This window comes from Aplysia californica, unplaced genomic scaffold (assembly GCF_000002075.1).
Source record: "Aplysia californica isolate F4 #8 unplaced genomic scaffold, AplCal3.0 scaffold00859, whole genome shotgun sequence".
NCBI lineage: Eukaryota > Metazoa > Mollusca > Gastropoda > Aplysiida > Aplysiidae > Aplysia > Aplysia californica.
Genome location: NW_004798129.1, coordinates 27,843 through 29,180, shown reverse-complemented (window position 1 = coordinate 29,180; position 1,338 = coordinate 27,843). Strand labels below are relative to the sequence as shown.

Here is a 1,338-nt window from a genome sequence, read left to right as displayed (position 1 = left end):
TCCTGCAGGAAGATGAACCAGAAGTTTTTATAAGAAATATCTGGAAGATAAGATAAGAAATATCTGGAAGATAAGATAAGAAATATCTGGAAGATAAGATAAGAAATATCTGGAAGATAAGATAAGAAATATCTGTAAGATAAGATAAATATCTGTAAGATAAGATAAATATCTGTAAGATAAGATAAGAATAGATCAGAGGTGAGGGTCACCTGGTGTCAGTATGCGCATTGTCGCCAGCCTTTACATGTTTCAGACAAAGAAAACACAGTTGACAGTCTTAACGAATAATGATGCATTTTATTCATATATTCATACTTTTTTTTTTTTAAAGCAGCGAATTTTCAATGAGGTCATTTAGGACGTGGGCTTCTGACCCTGCATGTTAGGGCCAACCTGGGTTGAGAGTGGTACAAAATCCCAGTAGAAAAAAAAAAACGAGATACTCAGTAAAAAGTTTCCCCTCACTTTGGAATTGAACTCCGGTCTCATGTTTATGACAGTGAAGCTCCTAACCGCTACACTACAGATGCTGGTGAAAAGATTTTTCTATTGCTTCAGTGAGTTAAACTAAAAAAACAACACTCACTTGTTCTCTATTTTCTTGGTACTGTCCACTTTGTCTATGTCCATGCGGATGCGATATTTGATGGTGGAAGGGAGGGACACGTCGCTCGGCCCGATGTTGTCAAACACCACAGCTGTGGAAAGGAGAATTTGTTCGGTTTTGTTTGGTTTAAGTAAAAGTTTTACTGCACTTCCAACACAATTAAGTCATACAAGTGCAGTAGATTAGAGCTGCTACAAGAGAGCAACATACACAAAAAAGGACGAAGAGAGATAAGGACGTTAGATGTTTGATAGGGAAAAAGGATCAAACCACACCAGAGCACCCGCCAACCACCCACATACAAAGTTAGAGTTTGAGTACAGAAAAGCACATCGACACAATAATGGTCATTTAGGGCCTGAAGCAAGATTACCACCCTTTTGATCAGAAACACGGAAACGTTTAATAAAACAAAAACTTCTAAAAAGCTACAGGTATAAATCAACAGCTGCACTTAAAAAATCCATTGGCCAGATACTAAAAGAAATAAACCACTACAGGAGCAAACAACGCAACAAAAATAGATTAAGAAATGAGACCAAGAAAACGTAAGTGGATTCAATACACCTTGAGAGAACTAAAAACAAACATTACCAACAAAGCCTAAAGATGGAGCTCACAAGGAAAGAGAAAGAGAGGAAGACCAAGACAAGAAGTAATTGGAGGAGGGACTTAAGATTCTGACCATAGTTACATTTACTAAAGTAAGTTTACTCTAGCACATAGTT

At 37.2% G+C, this 1,338-nt stretch overlaps 1 protein-coding gene across 1 annotated transcript in view; it reads right to left on the bottom strand.

Moving 5' to 3' along the window:
* The window catches only part of LOC101862380 (phospholipid-transporting ATPase ABCA7), a gene marked incomplete in the record, with an annotated part of 83,587 nt that overhangs the window by 62,551 nt on the left and 19,698 nt on the right, over nt 1-1,338 (bottom strand). The window contains 1 exon segment of the mRNA XM_035972811.1: nt 590-701. Coding sequence (XP_035828704.1) covers nt 590-701 — 112 coding nt within the window.